The following is a 27,800-nucleotide window of genomic DNA, read 5'->3' as shown; positions in this document are numbered from 1 at the left end:
GGGTGCTGGGACGCTGGGCTGCTGGGCTGCATGGGTGCATGGGCACTGGGATGCTGGGGTGCAGAGGGTCAGGGTGCCTGGGTGCTGGGACGCTGGGCTGCTGGGCTGCATGGGCACTGGGATGCTGGGGTGCAGGAGGATGAAATGCGTGGGGGCTGGGATGCTGGGGTGCAGGGGGTCGGGGTGCCTGGGTGCTGGGGGGCACGGGCACTGAGATGCTGGGGTGCGGGGGCTGGGGGTGCTCGGCCGCCGGGGGGCCGCGACGCCGGCGTCTCGGCTGCCCGCTCCTCCGCTCCCCCCCCGCCCGCTCCTCCGCTCTGCCTTTGTGCCGGGCCGGCCCCGGCCGGGCAGCGGGGCCGGAGCGGAGCCCGCGCCGGCCCCAGCCCCGCGCTCGCAGCGCGGCCGCCCCCGCCTCCTCCCGCCCCCGCCGCGGCCCAGGGGCCGCTCCGCTCCGCCGCGCTCCGCTCCGCTCCGCCCCGCCGCGGCGCAGGGGCGGGCCGTGGGCGGCGGGCGGGGGCCGGCCCCAGCCCCGGCCCCGGCCCCGGCCCCGGCCCCAGCCCCAGCCCCAGCCCCAGCCCAGCGCCGGCCCCAGCCCCAGCCCCAGCGCCGGCCCCCGCCGCCCGCGGGCCGCCGCGCCGCCCCGCATTGTCCGGGCGGCAGCGGGAGGATGCGGCGCCCCGCACGGCCGCCCGCCGCCGGGCTGCGCTAGGGCCCGCCGGCATGAGGAGGTGAGTGGGCGCCGGGGGGCCGCGGCGGCGGGGCGTCCGGCCGGGGGCAGGCGGGGATGGGGGCAGGCGGGGATGGGGGCAGGCAGGCAGGGGGGCAGGCAGGGATGGGGCGGCCCCCCGCGCTGCCGGCGGAGCATCCCCCGCGCTGCCGGGGATGCCCCGCTCCGGGCCCCCCCCCCGCCCGGTATCCGCCGAGCCCGGGTTTCAGGGCGAGAACAGCCGGGTTACGGGCTGCGGGGCGCGGCGGAGGGGCCGCGGGGGGCCGGTGCTCCCGGTAAGCCAGCCCCGCCCGGGGCCCGGGGCATCCCCCGCCGCCTGGGCCTTTGCCTCCCCCCTCGCTCCTTTCCCCAAAAAGGGTGCGGGGAGCCCCGGGCGAACGTGCTCGTGACATGAGCCTGCTCGGCCGGGAGCCCCGCGGCGGGGGGAGCCCGGCCCCGGCCACTCCGGCGGCTCCCACGCCTGGAGGGGTGCACACGATGGGGGGCACTGTCCACCCGTCCGTCCGTCCGTCCATCCACCCGTCCATCCGTCCATCCACCCGTCCGTCCGTCCATCCACCCGTCCATCCATCCACCCACCCGTCCTTCCATCCGTCCACCCGTCCTTCCATCAATCCAACCATCCAGCCATCCAACCGTCCATCCATCCAACCGTCCATCCACCATCCCTCCGTCCATCCAGCCAGCCACCGTCCATCCCTCCGTCCATCCACCGCCCAGGAACAATGCGCGCTCCCCTCGGCCGCTGTCGCACGTCAAGCGCACGCTGGAGCGCTCGCCTTCAAAACAGTCGCGGCGTTGAGGAGCTGAGGGCGTTTTTTAATTAGGAGCGTTGCCTGCAAGGTCCTTTTCTTTTTCTTTTTTGGTTTGTTTTTTTTTTTTTGAGTGTGCTTTTGCCACTTGGGGGACAAAAGGCACTTGGGGAAAAAACGCAGAAAGGTTATTAAATAGCTTTGTACTGTGTCTTCCAGCGTAAATTCCCCTGGTTTTGGAGACACCGTGTGCTGGTTTACATCATTCCTAGTTTCACTCTGGGATCACAAAAATGAACATTATCGTTAATCGGATCCCGGTTTTGCGACAAACGGATTTCAGGGGTGCGAATGTGCAGAACTGAATTCATAAGCGGACTTGGGCACGCGTGGTGTTTAATTTGGATGCCTGGTCTCTGTGGAGGGTGCGTGAATACAATAAGAAGGGCTCAGAATTGATTTACTGATTCCCTACATGGGAATTGCCGAGGTTTTTTCCCTGGTTTCCTTCCACCGCGCTCCCCAGCAGCGCTGACGGCCCGGAGCCGGCCGGGTCGCTGCTCCGGCGCGCGGCCAGTGATGACAGGGAGCCGGGTTTGCTGTTCCTGGATGCCAGCGTGCGGCTCCGGCGCCTGTTTGTTCTTAGAGGTGGTTCTGAATTAAACATTTCTGCGGGGTCTGAGGCCCGGGAGTTGTTTATCACATTAAACATTTGTTTTAGCTCTCTTTAGCAGAAGTGTGTTGACATTTTCTCTTGGGGGACTGCCGGGATAATGAATGGCACGTACTGTATTGTGTTCCTTGGAAAGCCGCGGGGTCCTGCAATAACATAAACACCCAGGGCTGAATTCATCCCAGATCCGAGAGGAACGGGCTCGGTGTTTACGTCAGTGCTGGTCCTGAGCCGCGGCTCACATGTGAAGTTTATTATTGATTATGAAAACGTCCCTGTTAATACTCGTAAGATTTTTTTTATTTATTTTATTTGCTTGCTGACAGCTGCAGTTTCGCTCCCTTTAGTTGCACTGTAGTTGTAAAGCTTTCGTGGAGCAGAAGGAGCGAGCCGGGTGGGTTTCGGGGCGGCTCAGCCCGGGGAGGAGCAGTCGCGGGCTCTCCCCGCTCACAATTCGTTTTCTCTGGAGCGGGGAAGGGTTTCGCAGCCGCCTTTGTTCTCCCGCGGAGCCCCCGCCGCATTCTTCCCTTTTGCCATTATCATTTTGGTTAAACAGAAAGGCAAGTTGTGTACCATATGGATCATGTTAACAATTGCTTATCTGGAGCCGGTGTTTTCTCCTCCCTCCCTTTCCCCCGGCCTTTTTCTCCCTTCTGAGGGCCGGGTTGGGGCTTTAACAGCATCTCGGGTTTGACGGTGCCGGTTCGACACGGTCCCGTAACCCAAACCTCTCCTCTTGCGTCCCATCAGAGATAATTCCCCAAGTTAAAACATGGAATAAACGCTGAGAAATCTCCAAAACAGGTTTCCCCAGATGCTCTGAAATACAGAAAACAGTTGTTGAAGATACCGGTATGTCTGCGTTCATAGGTTCATGCCTCTGGCCAGCAATGGGCTTCTCCCCCGGCGCAGCTGAGGCTCCGTTTGCCTTTATTTGGGGAGGAAGTCGATGGCCCAGAGATGATCCTGATGCTGCTTTGCGTGTTTGTACAGACCGATACAAGCAGGGGCCCTGGTTTTTCCCAAATCCCCGCTTCAGGCTGCTCCCAGACCGGTATCGAGGCGCCTGAGTAAGCGGGCTGAAAGTTTTGAGCCCTCACCCCGCATCCATCCTCCGCTCCAGGGCATTTCAGTAGCCGTTGGGGGAAAAAAAAAAAAAAAAAGGCTGTTATTTCGGGTGCCCAAATACAGATGCGAGGGCCTAACCTTAGGCCAAGGGAGTGGCCATCAGGTCACTTAATTCACCTCCTCCTTCCCCTGCGGAAAAAGTAAACACAAAAGCCTCTGGGAGCATTCGCCTCCAAAGCCGGCATCGCGTCCCGCAGCAGCGCCGGCGGATTAGAAAGAATGAAACGATTCTGCACGGCACATCGTCACCTCCGTAACGACGGCAGACGTCTCTGCCGTCATTGAAAAAATTCCTGGAAGGAGTCGGGAAGCGTGTGCCGTGTCTCGCTGGCGTTTGCAGATGCTGCGGACTTTATTCGTGTTAATTATTTTTGCATCCTCCTAGTCGAGGAGATATTCCTGAGGGTAGAAGTGTCACCTCCAGATTTTTCCACAAACAGCCAAATATTCTCCTTTCTTCCCTTCTGTCTCTGCTTTTCTAATGGTTTGGGGTTTCTGCACCTCCTTGCTTTCGTCCCTACAGCTGGAAGGAGACGGGCTGTGCGTAGGGAAGGAGAAATCCCTCAGTCCACGGTTTATGGCAGCAGATGCGGGAGCACAGGATTTAAGCGAGGATTCCTAAAGGGAATTTCCCCGCAGATGACATTAATGCATCTAGAGAAGCGATAGTGACCCTTGCGCGACGCTGACCCTTGCGTTTATGCCATTGAAAACACTTTTCAGTGATATTTTTTTGAGCTCTAGTGATTATAGGGCTGGAAGCAGAGCTTTGCCGTTTGACAGGGCCGTTGGGGAGGCTCCTTTTGTCGTCCCGGGGCAGATCCCATCGCATCTGGCCAAATGTCAGCTGGAATTTTGCGGCGTGCAGGAAAGCTTGAGGCTCGTGACTCCGAGCATCTCATTTGCTCGGCGCGCTCCCTTCCTCCGCTCCCCGCTCCAGCGAACAGCCCCAGCTCGGGTGCCGGCGAGGCGGGTCCTTCTCTTGGAGCTTTTTAGCAAAATAAAGATGTTTTTCTTCCTTTTGGGGTGTGGAGGGGCGTGCTGGTTAATGCACGTGTTTAGCAGCTCTGTGGTGCTCTGGCTCTAGAAAGCTCATCCCTGGCGCTGCTGGCGCTGCTGGTGCTGCTGGTGCTGGTGCTGGTGCTGCTGGTGCTGCTGGTGCTGGTGCTGCTGGTGCTGCACGGTCACTCGCGTGTGTCACCGGGCGTCCGGCACTCTCGTCCCAGGGGACACACGTGCTAGCGGTGGCACCCAGCTCCTGATCGAAGGGAGCTGTTGGGACTAACCCAGACTCGATAGCATTGAGCAGGAAAATTCCCATTGCTGCATCAGCAGCTGAGCAAGGAATAAACCAGTTCTTCCCAGTGCCAGCCCTGGCAATTCCCAGTCCTGAAGAAACAGTTTATCCCCTTGCAAGGTCCTGCCGCCGCGCGTCCGTTGCCGTGTTTACTTCTGGTATGTTTTCCTCTTGTTTTTTCCTTTGGACTCGGCTTGTTCTCGTGCTCGCCCTTTTCCCCCTCGCGCTCTGAGCCCTGGGCAGCATCGCGGTGCTTTTGCTGCTCCGTGAACCCCAGTCTCGAGCTGCAGAGGATGTTGCTGCACGCGCGGGCGCTGCCCGGCAGAGCTGCCCGGGGACGGCGGTGCCTCGGCGGCTCTGGGCTCGGGTCTCCTCTTAATGGGAGCAAGAGTTTAAAGTCAGCACCGGCTCTCCGCAGCAAAGTTTATTTTGCCGTGTAACGAGGGTGTTGTAAAATCTCTCTCCTGGCCTTGTGGCCTGTCATCAGCTGAAGTTAATGTTGGTTAAATTGTACAGATCGCGAGCACAATTTTTCCTGCAGTGGTGCATGCCTCGGGTCGCTTATCAGCAACCCCTGATCTTTATGGGGGCCCTAATAAACCCAGCCAAGGCCTCGCAGATGCTGCTGACCTGTGGCTGAGAGCAGGGGAGGACGCAAAGTAAAGGTTTTCTTCCTAGCTCCTTTCTCCCGAGGACGGAGACCTCAGTCGTGGAAAAATCGGGCATGTTTATGTAATTACAGGGATGCCGTCATGGCCTGTGTGGTGGTGGTGCCCAGGGCCCCTCGCCCTGGACTGGGATGCTGGGGTGTGCTCCCGGGTGGGATGCTGGGGTGTGTTCCTGGGTGGGATGCTGGGGTGTGCTCCCGGGTGGGATGCTGGGGTGTGCTCCCGGGTGGGATGCTGGGGTGCACTCCCTGGGGTGGGATACTGGGGTGCACTCCCGGGTGGGATGCTGGGGTGCGTTCCCCAGTGGGATGCTGGGGTGCGTTCCTGGGTGGGATACTGGGGTGCACTCCCGGGTGGGATGCTGGGGTGCGTTCCTGGGTGGGATGCTGGGGTGCGCTCCCTGGGGTGGGATGCTGGGGTGCATTCCCCAGTGGGATGCTGGGGTGCGTTCCCGGGTAGGATGCTGGGGTGCGTTTCCCGGTGGGATGCTGGGGTGTGTTCCCGGGTGGGATGCTGGGGTGTGTTCCCCGGTGGGATGCTGGGGTGTGTTCCCGGGTGGGATGCTGGGGTGCACTCCCGGGTGGGATGCTGGGGTGCGTTCCCCGGTGGGATGCTGGGGTGTGTTCCCGGGTGGGATGCTGGGGTGCGTTCCCCGGTGGGATGCTGGGGTGTGTTCCCGGGTGGGATGCTGGGGTGCGTTCCCCGGTGGGATGCTGGGGTGCGTTCCCGGGTGGGATGCTGGGGTGCACTCCCGGGTGGGATACTGGGGTGCACTCCTGGGTGGGATGCTGGGGTGCACTCCCAGGTGGGATGCTGGGGTGTGTTCCTGGGTGGGATGCTGGGGTGCACTCCCGGGTGGGATACTGGGGTGCACTCCCGGGTGGGATGCTCGGCTGGCGGAGGTGTGGTACCCAGGCGAGTGTTTTCCCTCGCAAGAGAAAAGAGCCACTTTCCACCCCCCCTCCAAGAAAGTGAAAACTAATGTCAAGACAAATTGCACTTTAACCCACACTTGTCTTGCCTACAAAAAAAAAGCTGAATAATAGCTGAATAAGTACCCCTTTCCCTGCCCCGGCCCTGCTCAGAAGAGGAGCCTGCTCCTCACAAAGCCTTTGCTGTGTAAATAGATGAGAGGTGCAGCGGCAGCACCCAGCTGGAGGGGACTCGTGGCATCGGGGGACGCGGGAGCCCGGGGTCCTCTCCCCGTGATTAATCTTTCTCAGCGTTGCTTTAGGCCTCTGAAGAGCAGCGGGACCGGCCGCCGGGCTGCTTTGTCTGCCGCCTCGGCTCTGCCGCGGCGAAGGGACGTTCCCATCGGAGGCCGTTTCTTTCCTTTGGAAAGACTCTGCAAAGCGCTTGACTCTGCTCCCCGGGTCCTGCTGCCTCCCGGAACGGGATAATGTGGGTGTAATTGATGGCGAGAGGACTAATGGCTGCAGAAATGTGTAATTAAAGGCCAGGGGTGACGTGCTGCGAGGCTGCGCTGGGCACGGGAGGTTAGAGAGGTTGAGTGCGTTTTGAAGGGCTTGTCCTGCACGTCCCGCCTTGGGAGGACAGGTCGCCCTGCTCGGGGTGTCCCGTGTGCCCCCCACCTTGTGTCATCGGGGGGACACGGGGCTCCCCAGCCCCGCACGGCGAGGCGGCAGAGCTGTGCGTGCAGCAGCATCCCCGCTGTGGATGTAACTGGGAAGAGTTTAGGTGTGGGGGGTTTCTTCCCCACGCTGGCATCGCTGGAGCTGTCTTCCCGTAGTTTGGCTGCATCTGGAATCGCCAAATTCCTGGGACTGGCCCCATCCTGCCTCCCGTCCCTCGTGCTACGTCCCCGTCCCAACCCCGCGCTCCGGCCGGTTCCCAGAGCATCGCCTCCTCCTCCTTCCAAACGCTGAATCAGGCCGCGTGTTGCAAACATAAATCTGCTAAAATGCCGACATGCCGCGAGCGGGTTGGACTTTGCTAGGCCTGGCAGCCCTCGGCTGTGCCGCAGGGATGGGGCGATGGCTCTGAGCCCACGCTCTCCCTCCTGGGAACCCCCTGGGGCTGCACCCCAATCCCCCGGGTGAATCGGTAACGGCCGTGGGCAGGACGTCGTGCCCGGGATGGGCTTATGGCAACCTGAGAGCACGCCGAGGTGCCGCGGTCCCGGCCCTGCGTGTGCTGCTGACGGGGACACGGTGACACTTCTTTATGTTACACTTTGCAGCTTCACGCTCTTAGCAAAGCCGGTTTTAGCAGCTGCGGTGAAGTCCCAGCAACGTAAAAATAAATCGGGAGCTGGAGATTTGGCGATTTCTTGGAGATGCCACCAAATAATGAGATTTAAAAGACAGCTTTGGAAGCGTTGTTCCTATTTTCCACCTTAGGTGTTGCGGGTGCTCGGGGTCGATGAGAGCAACGTCCGGGCAGTGCGACCTGGGTGCTCGGCCACGGACGCTGATGGGCAGTGCTCACAGAAGTGAATATCTGCTCATATAGAGATATTTCCATTTGCATCTTAATCGCCACCAACCCGAGCAGCGAGGCAGGGCCCAGCCGTGGGGCCGAAGCTGCCGGCCCCGCGCGGGCAGGGCGGGGGTCGCAGCGTGGCCGCCGTTCGGCGTGAGCCAGGTACACGCTCCAGAAATAACGCCATTATGGATCTGACCTTGGGCTGTTCATATCCTCCTGCTACAAGGTGATTACTTTTTAATGAGTGGCTGCTGAAAACGGAGGAAAATGAATTATTTCTGCCGTAGGATTAGCTCGAGGAGACAGGAGTGGCTCTGCCCCGATCGATAGGCTCTCGCACGGAGCCAGCCCGGCACCAAACTTCTCCCCGATTTCCCGGTGATGCTTCGCCCTGACGCTGTGGCCACCTTATTATTCTTTAATTTTTTTTTTATTTTTTTTTTTTGGAGCAGCAACCCTGTAGTGGCAGGTTGAAATGTTTGCACTCTGTGCTGTGTAATGATATATGGTTATAATTGGCTTATGATAGCCACGTATCTGTGCAAACTCCCGGGGCGCAGGAGGTGGGAGCTGTAGAGGCAGCTGCTCCGAGCGTGGCACACGGGTCCCCGAAGTCAGAGTCCGTCCGTCCGTCCGTGCGTGCAAGCGGAGGCGTACGGCAGAGGGGAGCCGCAGCCTCGGGCGTGGATGGAGGCAGCAGCGTCAGCAAAGAAAGAAGCCAAAAAAAGGGAACTTCTGGAAAATCCATTAGTGAATGGAGTGCGGGAGGGAGCTCGGCTTTTCAGGCTGCTGAGGCGGTGTTTAAAAAAGAATCCGCGAGTCAAAAGGCTTGTGAAAACAAAAGCCACCGAGAGAGGCCTCCCCCAGCCCAGCTCCGGCAGGGCCGGCCGGGAGACGGTGAAGCTGTGGGTGCCGCGGGCAGGGAAGGTGGTCCGCAGGGATGGGGACGGGGTCCGTCATCCCGCAGGCTGTGCGATGGGAACACACAGGGACCGCAAGAAAGGAGCTGCAGAAATGATGGAAAAGAGGAGGTTTTGCTGAATTCCCTGCAGAGCGCGCTGCCCGGCAGGGCGCCGAGGCGGAAAATACAACCGCGTCGCGCAGTGCTGGATAGGGCTGGGAGGCTCCCCAGAATTAGAGTTAATTAAGATTGATTCGTTCCGTGGAGGAGATGAGCTGGAGCGTTGCCGCTACCGCTGCGGACAGGCTCTAGTGCACGGGGCAAATTATCTCCCTGCTGCAGCCCGGTTCCCGCGTCCATCGCAGCCCCCGGCACTGACCCCGGCCCAAGGCCAGATATTGGAGAAGATAGACCAGGGGCTGGTGGCTCCTGCCTTGGCTTTTGCCCCCGGGGGAGTTTGTTATTGGAGCTTCATCGGGAAAAACACCATGGGAGGAGAGGGCTTGGGCAGGGGTGGGGGGTGCCCGGTCCCTGGGCCCCTTGCCGAGCTGCAGAGCGTCTCCCGCATTTAACGACCTTCATCCACGTGCTTGTGGGAAGACGAGATGCAAAGGTAATGCTTTCTTCTTGGAAAAATAAGCCATTTAAAATCGTTTTCAGCCTTCTGGGGTTTATGTGTATATCGGGGTTTGTAGACCCCCCCCCCCACCGGCTCTGCCCCAGGCGTGCACGGCGCTGGGTGCGGATCAGACCACGGCTCCCCAGGGTGCAGAAGCGGTCCGGCAGCGGGGCTCAGCGGCCGGCCCCGTAACGCTTTGGCTTTGCTTCTCATGCCATCGTAGCGCAGATCCCAGAGGTTGCATCCTCCAGGCATCCCACCACCACCGACATCCTACTGCACAGCGTCACGGGTCGCCCGGCCACCAGCTCAGCGCTGGCTGGGGACTGGTGGGGGCCATCAGAAGAGCATGGCCCCCCAGATCCTCCTTCTGCGGGTTCAGGTGGGGCCAGACAGTCCCTCTCAGGGGGGATGTGGTGAGTCCTGATGGGTTTCAACAAGTGGTTTTGAATGGAGCGATGTCAGGACAAGAAGTTTTTCAGAGCAGCTTCCATCTGTTTGCTGACAGCCAGGGCTAAGTGGCTTCTGTAGGAGCAGAGATGGAGAAGGTATAAAGATGCCTTCAAACTGTTTCTCTACACGTAGACCACGTGAAGATGCACATGCACAGCCAAAATCTCCGCAGGTGGCATGTTTCTAGATGGGCTTGAGGAGGAGATGGCCACGGTCACATCTGTGCCAAGCCCAAATGGAAGTAGCAACGTCCTCGCCTCGCCGCGTTCTCCAGCCTCCCGGCGGGTCGGGGGCAGAAGCAGGAGACAAAGTCCCGCTGCCCACGTGGGACCGGGTGGTGGGACCGGGGGCTTCGGGGTACGCTCACCACCCTTGCTGGCTTGGCCGTTGTTATGCAGATTGCATGCAAATTGGGTCTGTTTGACCTCCTGACCTTTTTATGGGGTCACGTCTGTTTGGGGAAATGGTTCTGCTGATTAGAAATGGATTTTCCTCTGTAATGTAATCCTCTGAAAATGGGCAGAGTCCAACCCCAGGCCCCAGGCAGCTCGTCCGGTGTCAAGGAATGAATTTTTGGTGAAGGGCTTCAGTCCCAACAGGGATCTGAGCAGCACCCGTGGGCCACAACACCCTTTTCCAGGGCAAGCTGAGGTTTCTCCTGCACCTTGAGCATCTGCCCTGAGTTGACCTTGAGAGGCGGTGGACTTCGAGGACCCGAATGCTCAGCGATGCTCATGCTAAAAACCTCCTTCCTACCTGCGAACCGTCCTTCGAGCAGCAGGCTGGTGGAGATCACGGCTGGAATGTCGCCCCAAGGAACCTCCTCCAGCGGACGAGGTGGGTCAGGGCAGGAGAGCGTCTGCAGGAGGAGAAGCGACGGCGTGGCCGGGAGTTGGAATGCTGTGGAGGGAGCTGCGTTTTGTACGCGTTGAAGCAGACCGGTGGCAGGGAGCGGGCAAGACGGTGACGGATTCATGCGATAATTAATCTTTCGGGATTAATGTTCCTCTTCGAAGCACTGGAGGGAGCGTGCCGGTGGGGTGGCAGGAGCAGGGAGGGTTGGGGCAGTCCAACCTTTCAGAGGTTTCTAGACCCAAACACATAGTTCAGCAGTTCTGTCCCGGGTTCCTGGGGGTGGGTGCAAGGCTGAAGCCCAGATCTCAGCAGCCGGGTGGTCCATGAGACCTGGAGACAAGTGATGCTAAGAAAAATATAAATAGCAAGAAATAGGCTGGGTTTTTTCTTTTTTTAGGTCCCTTTTATTGCTTCTTTTTCTCCCATCCGTCTTATATTGAAAGGTGGAGCAAGATTCCTCGAATCCACTAATTGCATCAGCTCGTTATTAATAATATCTGGATTTTCCTGCCATATCCCCTCCATCTGGGGATTCCCAGGGCCACGCGCCACGTACAGTTTCCTCCCGGTGACATTTAGCTGAGGGTTTCTCCTCTCGCCCTGACAGATGGGTGCTGCTCAGCTGCTGCCAGGCTGAGCGGATCCATATTAATTTTTCATTTGCCGCCCGGGTGCCGGAGCAGCACAGATGGGCGATGGCCCGTTGGTCACTCCCGGTTCGTGCTGGTGTCCAGCTGCTCTGCACTTGATATATGAGTGGACAGAGCGGACGCTGGAGCCTTCGGCTCGCGCCGGCCGGGGTGGAGGTTGTTTCTCCCGGGGGTGGGGAGAGGGCACGGTGGGAGTTAGCCTAAATCCTTTTAACATATGTACATTGACCCTGCTCTGATTGCAATACCATCCTGCGCTTTGTCAGCGCCGGTTAGGAGGGGACTGGGAATGTGGCGGACAAAGAAATGCAGCTCCCCGACGGATTTGCCGAACAACCTAAATTTGCCTGGGAAAACTTGATGTTTGCGCGCCGGCAGCGTGCCAAGAAATTGGCTGCCTGGCTTCGGTCTGCAGCGGAGGGCTGGGGGATTTAAACGTCTCACCCTTTGCAAACGCTGCCGGGTATTGCGCTTGGGTTCTGTCACGTCTAAGTGTGGCTTTGTGCTCTCCTTCCCCTGGTCCTGGCTTTAGGACCTTAAATCGCTGCCGGGCTGTTTTGCCTGTTCTGGACCCGCCATGTAGGGATTTACTAGAGATGGCCGGTACCTAGCTTAAATGTGTGTATCAACGTGCGGAAATGTTGCTGTAATCTAACAGGATTAATGCTAAAACATCTCAGAAACATTGCCACAACCCTCAGGTCCACAGTGAGCGTAAATGGAATATCTGCATGGGTTATAACTCCCATTTATAGCTGTGATTTGACTCGCCGTTGCACTTTGCCTACGCTGCTCTTAGGAGACAGGGACAAGCCCCAGCCCAGGACGAGCTCCTGGCAGCAGCGCCCAAAAAGATCATCAGGAAATGGCTCATTTAAAAGAAGAAAAAGTCATTCCCCTGCCTCCCGTTCACAGGGCGGACTTGGGAAAGTCTCTTCTCTCCTCCTGCATTTTTTCCTAGCTTGCCTTTAGCCTGGAAGGCATCGTTGCGGCTGCTGCAAGACCCGGAGCATCTCCGCACGGATGCAGGCACCTCTCAGTGCCGCGAATCCAGCCGCAGCGGTAAAGCTTCGGCGTGGGAGTTGCGTTGATGCGAGGCTGCATTCGTGCCGTGGCTGCTTGGTCCGGGTCCTTGTCTGGACCCACCTTCAGGCGCTGGTAGCAAAACCCGGCGCAGAAGATCCATCACGCACAACACCCCTGATGTGAGAAGTCTCGGTGAAGGCTGGGCTGTGAAATGGGACTCCCAGCATCCAGGTTTGCTCCCTCTGGGCCCAAAGTTTGCACATCCGAGAATTAAAAACCTGGGAACTCAGGCAGCCCCTGGAACCTGGACGGGCTCTCCCTGCCCGGGAAGCCGATCGCATCGGGCCGCGCTGCTGCCGGTAATTGCAGGGATAATGAAACCGCTCAACGTCTTTTGAAAAAGGCATAAATCCGCCAAGCTGGCAGCTCTGCAGAAAAAGGAGCCGTCGGCGTTTAAACCAGCAAGACAGCGGCGGTACGAGCAAAGCATCGCAGAGGCGGCTCATCGGCTTGTTCCCGCACCGGGAACCGAAGGGCAGCAGCGTCTGCTCCCTCCCCAGGGCTGGGATGCTTCTGCAGAGCGGCGAGGGCTGTCCGAGGGGCCGTCGAGACACGGCCAGCGCTTGCACTGCGGGGCTGCAGATTGCTCCCTCCGGCGTGACCTCCTGCGGGCTGGTCCCTCTTCCCGGGGCACGGGCGCTCGGGGGAGTTTGGCTGGATTTAAACCCCGGCTTTAGTGCGTCCTCAGCTTGAACGTGTTTGCTCTTGCGCGCTCCCTCTCCTTCTTTGCCCTCCAAATCTATTCGAACCCTCTCCCGATCCCCCTAGGGATGCTGGATTGCTGCAGCCATCGGCATATGCTGCCTGCGGGTCATCTCTCTATTCGCCTGGGTAGGTTTTGCCGTGAGTTTTTACGCACCGGCATCAGCGATGGGTGCACGTCCACGTGGCCGGGACACGAGCGTATGAAATACGTGTACACGCGTGCGCGCGTACACGCCCTGCGTACGAGGGCTGTGGATGGGAGATTTGTGCTCCAACAAAGACGGCCCGCGCCGGGATGCTGCTCGGGGCAGCCCTGCGTCCCGGTGGCTGTGCCCGAAATCCCCCAGCCAGAGCTTTTCCTTGGGGAGGTGGCGAGAGGGAGCGCACCCCATCCCCAACGCGGAGCCGTTGGACACCCTCGGCGGTGCGCCCCGCTAAAAAGCCCCCGAACAAAAGCCCAGTTCAGAGTCGCTGCTGAATAGATTAACAAGATTTCCATAATTAGGGCGGGCGGGAACAATAGGATTCTCCCCTGCCCAGCCCCCCCTGCCCGCCTTTGTCTTGCACTGGGGATAATGGGCAGCAGCGAGGGTGGGAACCGGCCCGGCCATTTGGTCACTGGACAGTAATTTTCTCACACTGCCAAGGGGAGCATTGAAACATCTGTCCCGCTCCGCCGCCTCATTCACGTCCCATTTCAAACCCCTGACAACTTCTCCCTGCCCGCCAGCCCTCCCCCTCCGCCTGGTTTTCCAGGGTGCGACGGGGCTTTCCAGGGGTTTTGGCTTTTCTTCTCCCAAATGCATCTCGTCTTTAAAGGGGGCGGATGGAGGCGGGTTCTCTTCTCCGTCCTTTCGCGCTCGGGTTTGCTTTGGTGGCAGCAGCGCTCGTGCGAACCCGTGCCCGTGCATCCCCCCCGCCCCTTTTCTCGCAGCGGCTTTGCCGTTTTGCACGGGACCCGGTGCTCGGGGCCGGGGCCGGAGGAGCAGCCCTGGCCCGCACCGTGACGGTGGGCTTCCAGCCGCGCGCCGTGGCCTTGCCCACCCTCTTGCAGGCTCTTAGAAAAGCAATTCCCACCACTGCGCTTATTTGTAGACACCAGTTTTTAGCTGGCGTCGGAGCAGCGGGCTTCGGGCGCTGGTGTTGATCCCCGCTATGGGGAAAAGCTGGGCGCTCCTCAGAGAAGTGACGCTTGTCGTGGGGGGGTTGTGTCTGTCCTCGGGGTGTGTTGTCCTCGGAAATCAAGCTGCCCTATCACGGGAGAAGACAGACGCAGAAGACGGACGTTGCTTGGGCTGTGGGCTGCCAGGTCCTCCCTTCTCCAGGAGGGATGGGCGAGGGTGAGGGTGGCCCTGCCACCGGCGAGGGCGGCCGCTCCTCGGCTCCAGAAGAAACAGCCTGGAAACACCGCCGGGATTTGCCGGTCGCGGTGGTGGCACCTCGTTCTGCCGTGCTGCTCTGTGCCGAGCCCCGTGCGATGGCGGCCGCTGGAGCAATCGGCCACCTCCCAAAGCCCTTTCCTCCTCCTCCTCGCCCCGGGCATTTGCAGTCTGTATTTTTTGGGGGGGCAGAAGCAGCTGCGGTCTGTACCTCCAGCACACCGCGCACCGCTGCACCGTGGTCTGGGCAAGGATGGGAACTCCCGGTGCTTTAGTTCCTTCCAAAAAAAAAAAAAAAATTAAAAAGATGCCTCATTCCTCGTGGAGTCATCCAAATCCTCATTTTTCCCTTTAATAGCTTCTCCACGCCTTTTGCTCGCAGGCAGGGAAGGGCCCCCTCTGCCCTCCTCCGCCCAGCCAAAGCCCACGTACGGCTCGGGGAGAATCTGCTGCGGGAGCGCGGGTTTATTGGGCCGCGTTCTCCTTTGTGTTCATTAAGAAGGGCCCTTTCCCGCAGGCTGTCGTGGCTGTCTCCGTCTGAATGTTTATCTATTGGGAGCACTTTAATAATGGCCAGTAAATGCAGGGAGGATGCCGGATAAAGCCACGCAAAGCCGCCATTTAAATCCTCTTGTGTAAGTTTGATATCCAAAGTGGAAGTACAAATGCCATATAAGTCAATTAAAGCATTAAGTAATCTAATTGCGCTGTGGTCACAAAGTGGCTTAAAGGCTGAGAGAGGCGAGCGAGCGGTGCACGAGGTCCCCTCCCGGCTCCTGCTTTGGCGTCCCCGGGGGCTTTGGGCGTACGGGCAGGGGGGGACGGGGGGACCCGCGCCGGGGTGGTGACGGGGACGCTGCCGCTGCCCTCTGCGGGTGCTCGGGGGCCGCCCGGCATTCGGGGGCTGGAGCAAGAGAGGGCGACGCCGACCTCGGCATCCCCGTGCCGCGGAGCCGCGGGGTGACGGGGGCACGGGCGGGACGGTGACGCAGGGTCGGTGGGGCGAGCGGGGACCCCCCGGGATGCATTTCCCGCCCGCCGCCGTTGCAGCCCCGGGGCAGGGTGGGCCTGGACACGGCCGTGGCGTTGCTGTCTTCTCCTTTGCTGGACAAATTGTTTCGGTGGGGCCGCGCGCAGCCCATCGGCACCGGCACCGGTGCCAGGGCGAGCGAAGGGTGCCAGCAAGGCGGGAGGAGCTGCTTCCCACGGGCAGGCACGCGTGCGCGTGTGCAACGCGGCCCCTATTTCCCCAGCTGCCTGGCTACTGCTATTAATATTATATGCATTATAAAGATAACATTATAATTCTACTCTGCTCCGGGTGGGGCAGCCCAGGGCGGGGTCGTCCTCCGGCTACGTGTGCCGATGCTCGGCACCGTGGCGCTGCCGACAGCGCCGGGGGCTGCACCGTTTGTATCGCCTTGGCTTGCCAGGGGCTGATAACCGGAATATTTTACTCTGTTGGACGACGTGACCGTCAAAGCTTGAGCTGGCTGGGTTCTCTGACGTGCTCGTGGTTGCTGTTTCCGGGGGCTCTTTGCACCGGCGGCGGTCAAGGGGATTTTTGCCTGGAAAATTTAGAGCACGAGCGTAACCGAGAGCGCGCGTTTGCGGTCAGGCGGTGCAACGGGGTCCGGAAGGCCGGGGCAGCGTGGCCGTTGGCGGAGATCCCCGGCGCTCGTCCCCGTTTCGCTGCGCTCACCCCGCGCTGTCCTGTCCCCCGCAGGTCTGTCGAAGATGCACTGGTCACCAGAGCATGCCCAGTCCCTGAACCAGTGGCCGGAGCAGCACCTCGACGTCTCCTCCACCACCTCCTCGCCAGCCCACAAATCCGACCTCTACCCCAGCACCCGCCAGCGCTTCAACTACGCCTGGGCCAACGACGACATCTCCGCGCTCACCGCCTCCAACCTCCTCAAGAGGTACGCCGAGAAGTACTCGGGGGTGCTGGACGCGCCCTACGAGCGCCCGGCGCTGAGCGGCTACGGGGATGGAGCCTTCGGGCCGGTTAACGGGCAGAAGGGCGACGGGGAGCCCTGGCCGGTGGCGCACGGCTCCGACGGCGCCTACCCCCTGACCCCCATCCACGATGGCCTCCCCGGCGCCAAGGGGGTGGTGCCGCCCGCCGTCCCCCCCAGCGGCGGGGCCATCGGGCTTGGCGGCTCCCCCGTGGTGTCCGCCAACCTCGCCGATCCCATGTACCCCGGTAACTCCTGCGGAGGAGCCGCCGCCGGCTCCGGCGGGCTCGGGTCGTCTCAGGAGTACCCCTCAGGCTACGGTGGCACCTACTTGCCCTCCGGCTACTGCACCCAGCCGGCGGCAGCGCTGCCCCCCCCCCACCCCCCTGCCCTCCACGGCTCAGGGCTCCTGCAGCCCCCGCACCCCTCGCCCGCCCTGGTGCCTGGCTACGGCTCCTCCGGCCCCATGTACAACTACGCCGCCGGCAGCTACCCGCCGCAGCCGGGCTACGGGACCATCCACCCGCCCCATCCCTCCGCTTCCTACCTGCCCTCCGGCATCGCGGCGCCCACCCCCATCCCGGCCCCGCCACCCGCTGCCCGCCCACCCGGGGTCCCCGGCTACGGCTACCAGGGTGCCAGCTTGGCCCCCCTGGCCGTGCCACCCCTCGGCACCGAGGCGGCAGGCGCCCTGAAGAGGAAGGCTTTCGACATCTCCGGCGGGGAGGACGAGGGGGAGGGCAGGTACAGGAAATACAGCTACGAGCAGCCAAAGTCCCCCTACCCCATGTCGGACAACGGCGAGTGCCGGGGCAACGGGTTCGGTGGCAGCACCGAGCCCCCCCAGGTGGCCTTCAAGCCGGGGAAGCGGCCGGCGGGAGCCGGCAATACTGAGGAGCACGCTGGCAAGTACGGCGGGCAGCCGATGAAGAGCATGGTCTCGCCACCCTACGGCACCGGGGATGCTCCGCTGCGGCCGGCAGAGCCCTTTGAGAAGTTCAGCCCCCCCCTCGCCAACGGGGAGCGGGCGGCCGAGCCGGGACCCCCCTTCCCGCTGCGGCTGCCCCCCAAAGCGCCGGTCTTCGGCAGCCCGCCGGTGGAGGAGCAGCCCAAGAACATCGACCCCCTGGTCTTGGAGCTGGTGAACACCAAGATCGTGGAGCGGGGGCCGCCTGTGCAGTGGACGGACATCGCTGGGCAGGTCTCCGTGAAGGCCACCATCGAGGAGGAGCTGGTGTGGCCCATCCTGCGTCCCGGCGCCTACACCGGGGCGAGCCGGCCGCCCCGAACCATCCTGCTGTTCGGTCCCCGCGGCACGGGGAAGACCCTGCTGAGCCGGTGCATCTCCACCCAGCTGGGCTCCACCTTGCTGAAGCTCAGTGGGACGACCCTGCTCTCCACCTGGAAAGCCGAAGCCGAGAAGATCCTGCAGACCGTCTTCTTCGTGGCCAGCTGCCGGCAGCCCGCGGTAGTGCTCATCACCGAGGCCGAGTCCTTGCTGGTGGCCCGGGCTGGCGAGGACGGCAGCCAGGTGAGCAACCTCAAGTCCCAGCTCCTCTCCTACCTGGACAACGTGGCTACCTCATCCGAGCAGAACGTGGTCATCATCGGGACCACCTCCCGGCCCGGCAGCATGGACGAAGCTTCCCACCGGCGCTTTGCCAAGCGGTTCTACATCTCCCCGCCGGACAGCATTGCCCGGCGGCAGATCCTCCATCACGCCCTGGCTCAGCAGAGCTCCTGCCTGAGCGAGCGGGAGATGGCCTCCCTGGTGCAGCACACGGAGAGCTTCTCGGGCAGCGAGCTGGTCCAGCTCTGCCAGCACGCCGGGGCCACCACGCTGCACGGTTTGCCGGGCCAGATCCAGCCCACCTCCTACCAGGACTTTGAGAAAGCCTTCTGCAAGGTCCGCCCCGCCGCCTCCCAGAAGGAGCTGGACTTGTTCCTGGAGTGGGATAAAATGTACGGCACCAGGCACTGACGGCGCGGCATCGGGGGGACGGGGGCGCGGGAACGGACCCTTCGCCCCAGCCCAAGGCTCCGGGGCCGCTTTTGGGACTTGGCCGACGAACGCGGGGTTTGGAGGGGCCGGGCTGGGGTCCGCGGGGGCTCCGGTTCTCCCCAGGGCCGCGCCGGGGCCGGACCCCTTCCTCCCGAAGTGCGGGAGACCCCCGGCCAGCCCCGACGGCGGCACGACATCCCTCCGCTTTGCTACTTCGGCCTCAGCCGGGCTTTTCCTCTCCTTGGTTTTTCGGAAGCCGTCGCCCACTGAACTCAGGATAACCTATTTATTATTTTCCCGTTCATCCGTCCCTGGACCAGCGATGCAGCGAGCGGGGCCGGAGGCGTCTCGGGATCCGGCTTTCCGGCGTCGGATGCACGAGCTCCCCCGTCTATCCAGAGGCTCGGTTATTTTTTTTTTTTTTTTTTGATGGCTTTTATTGTTCCTAACAGAAATACCTCGGGCGGCTTTTGAGCAAAGCAGCCCCCTCGCACGTGGCGCGAGCAGCCCAGCGGCGATGTCCTTGAGCGGGGAGGGGGGGAGCGGGGGGGGGACACAAAACCAGGGGGTTTTGGAGTAAAATGCTGTAGATTGTTTAATATACTAGACTTGGTTTTTTATTTTTGTAAGGTATGTAGTATTTTTTTGTTTTTTCTTTTTAACTACTCAGGAAAAGAATTACCTCAGAAAAAAAAAAAAAAAAGAATGTGTTTTTAAAAACTCTTTTTATCTTCTCAGAAAAGGAAAAAGAGATTTTTTAAAGAATTTTCAGACCTGGGACAAAGCTGCCTCGTGCGTTTGCTTCCAAAAAAGGTGACAGAAAGAAGGAAGAAAGAAAAGAAAAAAACTTGAAGCTGTTACAAAGATGAAAGTTGAATGTATTTTGGGTGCTTTTCACGTATATTATGCCATAATTTTATTTTAATTTTTTTTTTTTTTTTTTTTTTAACATGGATATCGTAGCGTTTGGTGGAGTAAAGCGTCTTCAACGGAAAGAGTATTAGTGCCGTAGGTTGGAAGCTGTCGCTAGCACCACTTTTTGGATCAGGCTGGGTCCGCCATCCCCCAGCATCTCCCGCCGCATCCCGGGGCTCGGGACCGGGGACGGGGGGGCAGGGGGCACCCGCCTCTGTGCGAGGCTGGGCCCGGGGGACCCTCCTCCTGGCGTCATTTTTGCACCGGGGCCGTGGGGGCCGTGGGGGCCGTCCGGGCTTTGAGGGGAGGACGCTGGTGACGGTGCCGCGGCGAGGGCGCGGCGCTCCCTTTTCCCCCGAAAGAAGGCATTTTTGGCTTCCCACCGCGGTCGCCGCCTCTGAACACCGAGAAGCCCCGGCGGAGGCTGGCGGCGGCCGCGAAGTTTGGGGATGTCGCCCGTCGCCCCCCCCCCCCCCCCCCAAAAAAAAAGCCTGGCAGGGCTGAGCGTGGGCCGTGGGGTTTGCCCCGGGTGCTCTGTGCCCCCGCGCCATCCCTGGGGGCTGCGGGGGTCAGGACGCGGCCCAGCTCCCCCCCATCCGCCTCCCATCGCCGGGGGTTGGGGTATTTTTATTTTCCCAATTAAAAAAATTTAATTTTTTTTTTTTTTTTTTTTTTTAGAGCTCTATATTGTCCTGGGGGAGGCAGCTGCCGCCCACCGGCACCGGCCACTGCTCGGAGCAGCCCCCCCGTAACCTCAGGGTCTGCGCACGCGGAGGGGACGCGCCCCTCGTGGGTGCTCCCCCACCCATTGCGGGAGCGAGGCGTCTGCCAGGTTTGGGTTCTTTTCCCGGTTTTTTTGCAGTTTCCCGTTCCCCTGCGCGCAAAGGGCATTACCGGGGCGGACGCCTCCCCCCTCCCCTTCCTCCAAAAAGTGGTACTGGATTCCTGAAGACTTTTTATTATTATTATTATCATATTTGACTTTGTACACTCTCTGTAACCATTTCTACCTCATTTTGCAACATATTGTACATGAAAGTATTTAATTCATGTCTTATTAATGTCTGAAAAAGAAATGCTTTTGAACTGTAATGGTCTACCTCAAGAAATGCTGTATTTTAAAAAGAAAACTATGACACAGTATTAAAGAGATTACCTGAACGCCCGGCTCCTTCGCCCAGCCCTCGCCCCCCTCCCCGGCTTTTCCAGCCCCGGGGGGTGCTGGTACGTGGGGGGGGGATTGCAGGGGACAGGAGGGACATGGGGGGACATTGCAGGGGGGGGGGGGGGGGTGGGGAGGGGGCATTAAAGGGGGGGGGGGTATTGCAGCCAGGGAAGGGCAGAGCCTCAGCCCTCCCTCCTCCACCCTGTAAAGGGCAGTTGGGGGGTCCAGGTGTGCCCCTCCCCTCGTTAGGGGTGGGGGGGGTCCATGTGTGCCCTTCCCCTTATTAAGGGGGGGGGAGGGGGCTAGGTGTGCCCCTCCCCTCATTAAGGGGGGTCTAGGTGTGCCCCTCCCCTCATTAGGGGTGTTGGGGGGGGGTCTAGGTGTGCCCCTCCCCTCATTAAGGGGGGGTCCAGGTGTGCCCCTCCCCTCATTAGGGGTGTTGGGGGGGGTCCATGTGTGCCCCTTCCCTCACTAAGGGTGTTGGGTGGGGGTCTAGGTGTGCCCCTCCCCTCATTAGGGGGGGTCCAGGTGTGCCCCTCCCCTCATTAAGGGGGTCCAGGTGTGCCCCTCCCCTCATTAGGGGGGGTCCAGGTGTGCCCCTCCCCTCATTAAGGCAGGTCCAGGTGTGCCCCTCCCCTCATTAGGGGTGTTGGGTGGGGGTCTAGGTGTGCCCCTCCCCTCATTAAGGCGGGTCCAGGTGTGCCCCTCCCCTCATTAGGGGTGTTGGGTGGGGGTCTAGGTGTGCCCCTCCCCTCATTAAGGGGGGTCCAGGTGTGCCCCTCCCCTCATTAGGGGTGTTGGGGGGGGTCCATGTGTGCCCCTTCCCTCACTAAGGGTGTTGGGTGGGGGTCTAGGTGTGCCCCTCCCCTCATTAAGGGGGTCCAGGTGTGCCCCTCCCCTCATTAAGGGGGGTCCAGGTGTGCCCCTCCCCTCATTAGGGGGGGTCCAGGTGTGCCCCTCCCCTCATTAGGGGTGTTGGGTGGGGGTCTAGGTGTGCCCCTCCCCTCATTAAGGCAGGTCTAGGTGTGCCCCTCCCCTCATTAGGGGGGGGTCCAGGTGTGCCCCTCCCCTCATTAAGGGGGTCCAGGTGTGCCCTCCCCCCGTTAGGGCAGAGGCCCGGAGGAGCTGGCTGGGGGCGGTGGGTGCCGAGGCCCTGCTGAGGAGGGGGTCCCTGCTGGAGGGGCCCCCCCGGTCCCGGGGGCTCACGGGGGGCCGCGGCAGGTTCGGCTGCTGCCGGCGAGGACGCGTCCAGCCCCGCGGGTCGGAGGGGCGGCCGTGGGGGCTGAAGGGGGACGGGGGACGCGAGGAGGGGCTTTGCCCGCGGCGCCTGGCCGCGAGCTTTGCTCCCCGGTGTCTGGGCTGGCCCGGGCTCGGTCCCGGGTTAACGTTCGCTTTGTCAGCTGGGCCCGATTTTTAGCTTTTTGAAGCTGAATTACTTGCACGGAGCGCTGCTGCTCCCCCGCCGTTTCATTTCGCAAAGTTCCACGTGAATTACGCGGTGTTCGTTTATCCGGAGGCTTGTGACCTCCTCATCCTGGCTTCGGTCTCGTGTGTGCGTGTGTTACGTTACCTGCTTGGACAATTTTGTAGCCTGCAATCAGTTAATTTCGTTAATCGGTTCCCCCGCGTCCGGCGCAGCTTCCGAGCGGTAGGAGCGATGCCGAGTGAGCGGGGAGGCACTTCATAGGATCGCTAAGGTTGGAAAAGACCCCTGAGATCATCTCCAGTCCAACCGTCAACCCAACACCTCCCTGCCTACTAAACCGCGTCCCCAAGCGCCACGTCGCTTCGCTCCGGTCGGGAGCAGCATGGCCGCGGTGGGAGCCGCGGCGAAGGCCGCGACTTCGGCGTCGCTGCGAGCGCGCGGTGGGGGATCCCTGCAGATGCCGGCACTGCCCTGCCGACCTCTGTGGCTGCGCCTTTCCCCGGGTGCCACGGGAGGGTTTCCCACGTCGACGTTCCCCTGCGTTCTCAGCGACCCGAGCGCGCTCGCATCCCCTCGAGCTCCGCCGCGGGCGTGGAGCCGCGTGCCCGGTCGACGGTCGGGCTCTGCGTGTCAGTAACCGCGAGCTCCGGCCGGCAGCGTGGCTCCGTGGATGCCAGCCGTGGAAAGCGAGCGGCCCTGACCCGAGCCCTGCGTGCCGTCCCCGTCCCCCAGCGTCACTGTGACCCCAAAGGAGGGGACGCTCGTCCCCGGTGGCCGCTGGACCGGACCCGTCTCCCTCCGTCCCTGCGGGACCCCGGCCGTGCCACAGGGATGGATTTTTTGCCCCTTGCTGCTGTTATTGATGGCAGGAAGGGGAAAAGCGGCTCCCAGCCCCCCGCTGCTTGCTTGGTCGCTTTCTCCAGCGCTAACGACCGTCCCCCCCCCGCCGGGTTCTGTCTCCGCACCCGCTCGGGAGCGAGGCTCGGGAGCACCAGCCGGCGCGCAGCCTGCCGGAGCGGGGCCCGGAGCAGAAATAACTGTGGCAATTAGCGTGGCGGCTTCAGGGTGTTTCGGTGGGTGGGAGGGCGAGGAATCGGGCGCCGTAGCCCCCCATACGGGAGGGGACACGGTGACATCCCTGGCTGGTGGCCGGGAGGTGCCCGGAGCCTTTGTGCTGGCCCTGGCGCATCCGGAACAATGCGGCAGCTCCGGCCTTTTATCGGGACCCCTGAGGTTACTGCGCTATGAATAAATTACTTGGTGGATGGGCTGCGGAGTCACGAGCCGGGAAAACGGAAGGAAGGCTCCCTCCTCCTCCTCCTCCTCCTCCTCCTCCTCCTCCTCCTCCTCCTCCGGCGGAGGAAGGCTCGGCTCCTCTCCACCTGCCGCAAGGGACGCGGTGCATCCCCGCTCCCAGGCCTCGCAGATCCTGTTTGCACTTTGCGACTTTGCTTTGCCCAGCCCCGTGGTGCCGGGGCGAGGTTTGGGCTTGGCCTCGGCCGGCGATCGCGGGCAGCACCCGGCCGCTCTTGGCTTCGAGGGGCCTCCCGGCTCGGCCGCAGCCGGCGGTGTTGGTGGTTGTTGCCGAGCCCGGTGGTAGCCAGCACAGGGTCTCTGTCTGGGGGCAAAGCCCCGCGGCAGCGGGACGGGGAGATGGGGATGGGGACCCCCTCGCCGGGGCTGCGCGGGGATATCCTGCCTGGGATAACAGCGTCCGGCCGGGGAAAACGCCAGGCTTGGCCACGGGCTGGCCCCAGCTGGGATGTGCCGGCACAGGGAGGCAAGGCGGACGCTTCCCGGCATCTCAGGTTATTAAAATGACTTTGCAGCTGGACTCTGACCTTTCGGACACTCGATTCCACAAAACTCGTGAAACCTGCCCGCTCTTCCCAAATCCAGGCCGAGTTCTGTGCGGGACATGCTGGGCCACGGCGCCGGCATTCCTGGCATTCCTCCCCAGCCTGGCCACGTGTGCCGCTCACCCGCTGTCCTCGTCACCGGGCCGGTGGGACAAGCACGAGCGTTTCCTCCTGCCCCGTCGGCCTGGTGCCTCTGCCTTGGCTGCGTTTTCCTCCTGGGGAGACCCAAGGGATGGTCCCGGCGCCTCCACGGACCCTCCCGGCGCTGCCTGGACCTCCCTGAGAGACGGTCCCGAATCTTTTGGCAGCGAGGATGGGCAGGAGCGTTTCCAGGGGTGGCAGCAGCAAGATGATGGCAGCGGTGGCGTTAGCCCTGAAATCTGGCATCCTTAGGGAAAAGACTCCCCGTCGTCGGTGCAAAATCGAACGTTACAGGGATGGGGCTGGCAAAAGCCATGCAGGACCGTGTGCTCGGCGCTGCTGCTCCCATCAGGGCTGCAGGAGAAGGAACCCCCTTCGTGTGGCGGCAGGAGCGGAGCGGCGAGCAGGGGTTTGCGTGTTTAAGAGTTACTTTCTGTAGCCAGATTTAATAAGGCTGTCAAGGAAAAAGTGGTCTGGAAAAGCCCGTGTGACGGCCGCTGTCCCCGGCTGGGTTTGGTGTTTTCAGGCAGAATTTGTTCGTTTTTGGGTTGGGTGCTGGGCTCGTCCCCAGGGGGTTTACGAGGGAAACGGGGCAGCTCCGAGCCCCGTTTGATGCCACGGTTCTGCTCTCATCAAGGCAGAAACTCCTGGACAAACCCTCCTGTGAGTCCCCATGGAGCGGGATCGGGGTGGGGGGCTGAGACCCCAGCGTGGGGGAGAAGGACCCGTCCTCACCCCGAAACCCCACCCCGGCCGGGCGGCTGCAGCGGGAGGTGTTTGCTCGGCGGATCTGGGGCTCCGCGGCCGCCGTATCCCATCTTCTCCTTATTTACGCTCCCGCAGGAGCTGCACGGGCCCCTTCCCTCCATCCCGTGAGCCATCCCGGGGAGATGGGCTGCTTTTGGGAGCGCCCCCGGAGCAGGGTGCACACAATCATCTTGATCAGGGTCCTAAAAATCCTCGTGGCGGGATGAGGCCCTCGGGCGCCGGCACAGCCGGCGGCTTTGCTGCTTGGAGGATGCTTGGGAGCAGCAGATGCCTCGCGGAGCCGGGAGAGGCAACGACGGAGGATGGAGCCCCGCGACGTGAGCCCGTGCAAATCTTCCGGCCAGGGAATCGCTCCTTCTCCTGCTCTTTGCTCCTGGCTGCTTCCTCCGGCCCCGGTAGAGCCGCGGGTACGGCCCACGGCCCCGGCACAGCCCCACGGCCTGAGCCTCTGCGCCGCAGCTCTTTGGGGAGATCTGGGGAAATGGCAGCTTTATCAGCACCCTGATTAAAAAGCGGGTGCGCTGGCGGTGCGTGGCCGGGGCTGCATTGCCACCTCGTGGTTAGGGGGTCCTCGCCCGCTCCCCGAGCAAAACTGCTTCGCTTGAACTCAACTCTGCTCCACCGCTTTGGGGTGGGAGAGGAAACCGCAGGTTCCCAGGGGGGTGTGCGGGTGCTCCGTACCCCCTCCTCGGTGGGGTGCTGCCTTTGCCTTGGGGCCTTCAGGCGATGGGAGGAGGGTGGAGGAGACGTCCCGGCAGCGGCGGCCGTCCTCCGTCCCCGCTCTTGCAAAAGTGCCGGCAGGGATGTGGGGACGGCGCCTGCCGAGCCCGGACAGCCCCAACCGAGCCGGGCCCCACGGACACGGGCAGGACGCAGGAAGCAGAAGCAGTTGTGCCCGGATGGGTGGGCAGCCGGACAGACAGACATCGCTGCCGATGGCGAAGATGCCCTGAAGCCCCCCCGCAGAGGGTTTGGCTCTGCTGGGAATCGAGGGACCGTTTAGTCTGTCCCCACGTCCCCCTTCTGCGAGCGTTTGGTGCCCAAATGGGCTGAACTGGGAAGGGGAGGGATGCTGGGGGGGACGCCAGGCTGGAGGCGAGGGGCTGAGCTGGGGCGCGGGAGACGCGCGGGCCTGGGGGGTGACATGGGACGACGCACTGGGGGGGACAAGTGACGCGTCCCTGGAACGCGCGGGCTTGTGAGGTCAGATGGGAGGGCAGGGAGGAGAGCGTCCGTGTTCCTGGGCCACCCCGATGCCAAGGGGTACCCGAGCGATGCTGGCACCCGTGGGACTCATCCTGCTCTTGCTGGGGCTGGGCGGCCGGTGCGAGGACACGGTGGCGGCCAACGTGGGCTGTCACACCATGAGCCGCATCGCCGAGCTGCTGTCCCCCTCCGAGTGCCGCCTGCTCCAGGGACAGCTGGCGGGGCCCGACAGGGACCTGGGGGAGCGGGAGCTGGACCGGCTCTCCGAAGAGAACAACCCCATCCGCCCCCGCCGCCGCCGCCGGGACCTCCGCAGCCCCATGGGATGCTCGGAGGCTCTGCGGGACTGGTTGGAGACGGCGGGAGAGGTGACGACCTGGGACCGGCTGGCCCGCGGCCTCCGCCAAATCGGGCGCTCCGACATCGCCCGGGAGCTGGGGAAAAACCTGAACCAGGACAGGAGCCTGGAGCTGCGGAGGAACGTGGAGGAGTACAGCCGCACCGTGCAGCACCTCACCTCCTCCCTGCTGCTGGAGGGCGAGCGGCACGGTGGGGCGCGGGGCAGGAGGGCCCCGGCCGGGGACCTGGGGGACCTGCTCTTCGAGAGGCGGCCGCCCCCCCCGTACACCCGCAGCCTCCTGGGCTGGGTCGGCCCCGTGGTCTCGGGCGTCCTGGGGGGCTTCCTCGCCTCCGTCCTCTTCGCCGCAGCCGCCGTGTACTCTTGCCGCTGGACGCTGGGCTCGGATGCCACCTGAAATTGGGATGTCACCCGAACCGGAGCGTCTCCCAGAAGCTGCTGGAGGGAAAACGAGACTCAATAAAGGCGCACGGAGGGGCTGAGATCCAGCGACCGACCCCGTGTGTTCTCCCGGGCAGGGAGGGTCCCATCCTTGGCTCGGGTGCTGCTGGAGCATCCAGGGCTGGGTGTCCGCCACCCATCCCCGGCTGTGCCGGAGATGTCCCCGGTCGTCACGGGATGCCAGGGTGCCCTACGGCAGGGACGGAGCCGGGCAGAGCCCCCTTGGCCACGTCCTCGCCGCAGCCCCACGTGCCCCAGGATGGGGTCTCCCCACCGCCCGCTCTGCCCCCCACCAGGCAGGGAAGGGACAAAAACTCTCTGCTGGGTTGTTATGCTAAGCCGGCACCCGGGGTTAATTATTCATGGCAGAGAGGTTAATTAGAACGCCAGCGACCTGATTCGGTGTTGTGGTAGAGGTGTTTTGTGCCGCTCGGAGTTGTCCTGGACGACAACCTTGGTTTTCCCGAAGCCAGGAGCTGGGCGTGCCGAGGAGCCACCCGAGCCGCTGACGCCCTGGAGGCTTCGCTCCCTTCTTGCTCTGTCTCTTACTGTGGGTTGGGTTTTTTCTCTCCATTTCTTAGCCAAGGAATTCCCGTGAAGTGACTAAAACCCACAGGCCGCGCGTTACAGCGAGGCTCAGATGGGGTTAGTGCCGCTGGTGGGGCGGGGAGGGCAGGCTGCGACCCGCTGGAGAAAGCGGACGCGCAGGGAAAACCGCAAATACCCGAACTTTTGCGCGTGGCGCCGAGACGCCTCGCCGGCTTTTTGTGTGCGCGTAGTTCTGAAAACCACAAAAGCTGGAGGTCCCCAGGTGATGCTGCCGGGTCCGGCTGCGCCCGGCAGGGATCCCCGGGCCCCCGCCGCAGCCTCTCCCCACCACTGAAACCAAACCAGCGCAACGAAAAGGGGGGGGTGTGGGGGCCCAGCGTGCTTCGGATCCGATTATAGCCATCTGCATCGCTGTAATTAGAATTAAAACCTGTATTTTGTATCGAGAAATGGCTTGCATCAATCCGACCAGCCAGCGGTGCTGTGCAAGTATTGGAGAAAAGGAAGGACAAATAACCCTGACTGCAGCTTTAAAAGACGAGCGGAACAGTGAACTCTTTATGTAATACTTTTTTTTTCTTCATTAAATTGCACCCGCTGCCCTTAGAGAGTGCCGTTTCCTGAAGCACCAGCGCAGCCAGTTCCCGGCACAGGGAGCCTCTCGGGGCGGCTCC

At 62.0% G+C, this 27,800-nt stretch overlaps 2 protein-coding genes across 2 annotated transcripts; both read left to right on the top strand.

Annotated features, from left to right (window-relative positions):
- Positions 1-547: 547 nt before the first annotated feature.
- Positions 548-18,832, top strand: FIGNL2 (fidgetin like 2). The gene is made up of 2 exons (XM_075525618.1): positions 548-728; positions 16,065-18,832. The coding sequence occupies exon 2, from the start codon at positions 16,076-16,078 to the stop codon at positions 18,275-18,277; it is 2,202 nt and encodes a 733-aa protein (XP_075381733.1). The 5' UTR covers positions 548-728; positions 16,065-16,075; the 3' UTR covers positions 18,278-18,832.
- A 6,980-nt stretch (positions 18,833-25,812) lies between these two features.
- TMDD1 (transmembrane and death domain 1) lies at positions 25,813-26,533 on the top strand. Its single transcript, XM_075525322.1, has one exon. The coding sequence runs from the start codon at positions 25,826-25,828 to the stop codon at positions 26,531-26,533; it is 708 nt and encodes a 235-aa protein (XP_075381437.1). The 5' UTR covers positions 25,813-25,825.
- Positions 26,534-27,800: the final 1,267 nt, after the last annotated feature.

This window comes from Mycteria americana, chromosome 26 (genome assembly GCF_035582795.1).
Source record: "Mycteria americana isolate JAX WOST 10 ecotype Jacksonville Zoo and Gardens chromosome 26, USCA_MyAme_1.0, whole genome shotgun sequence".
Taxonomy (NCBI): domain Eukaryota; kingdom Metazoa; phylum Chordata; class Aves; order Ciconiiformes; family Ciconiidae; genus Mycteria; species Mycteria americana.
The sequence above is the reverse complement of the archived record's forward strand: the minus strand, read 5'-3'. Positions and strand labels throughout refer to the sequence as shown.